Source organism: Neophocaena asiaeorientalis, unplaced genomic scaffold (assembly GCF_003031525.2).
Source record: "Neophocaena asiaeorientalis asiaeorientalis breed wild unplaced genomic scaffold, Neophocaena_asiaeorientalis_V1.1 scaffold87, whole genome shotgun sequence".
Lineage (NCBI taxonomy): Eukaryota > Metazoa > Chordata > Mammalia > Artiodactyla > Phocoenidae > Neophocaena > Neophocaena asiaeorientalis.
In genome coordinates, this window is record NW_020175432.1 from 3,489,244 (window position 1) to 3,489,504 (window position 261).

A 261-nucleotide genomic window follows, 5' to 3' on the forward strand; every position below is an offset into this window, starting at 1 on the left:
GAGATGGGAGAGATGAGAAGGAGAGAGGGACTGAAGAGAGAAACACTGAGAGATGTAGATCAAAGAAACAGAGACAGAATCCCAGAGGAGGACCTACCGAACCCACAGCCCGACTCACCATTCTGCCGGTGCGGCCCCCGACCAGCGGCCCCTATGTGCCGGGACTGCGCTCCCTGCACACGCAGGAAGGACTGGGCAGGTCCCTGCAGGCGGCGCAATCCCGGCGTCTGCCTGCAAGGGGAGGAGGGAGGTGGACGGCGG

General features: G+C 62.8%; 1 protein-coding gene across 1 annotated transcript in view; it reads right to left on the bottom strand.

Moving 5' to 3' along the window:
- The window catches only part of HAPLN4 (hyaluronan and proteoglycan link protein 4), a 4,463-nt gene extending 4,342 nt beyond the window's left edge, over positions 1-121 (bottom strand). The window contains exon 1 of the mRNA XM_024767480.1: positions 98-121. Within this exon, the coding sequence (XP_024623248.1) occupies positions 98-121 (24 nt within the window). The remainder of the gene's footprint in view (positions 1-97) is intronic.
- Positions 122-261: the final 140 nt, after the last annotated feature.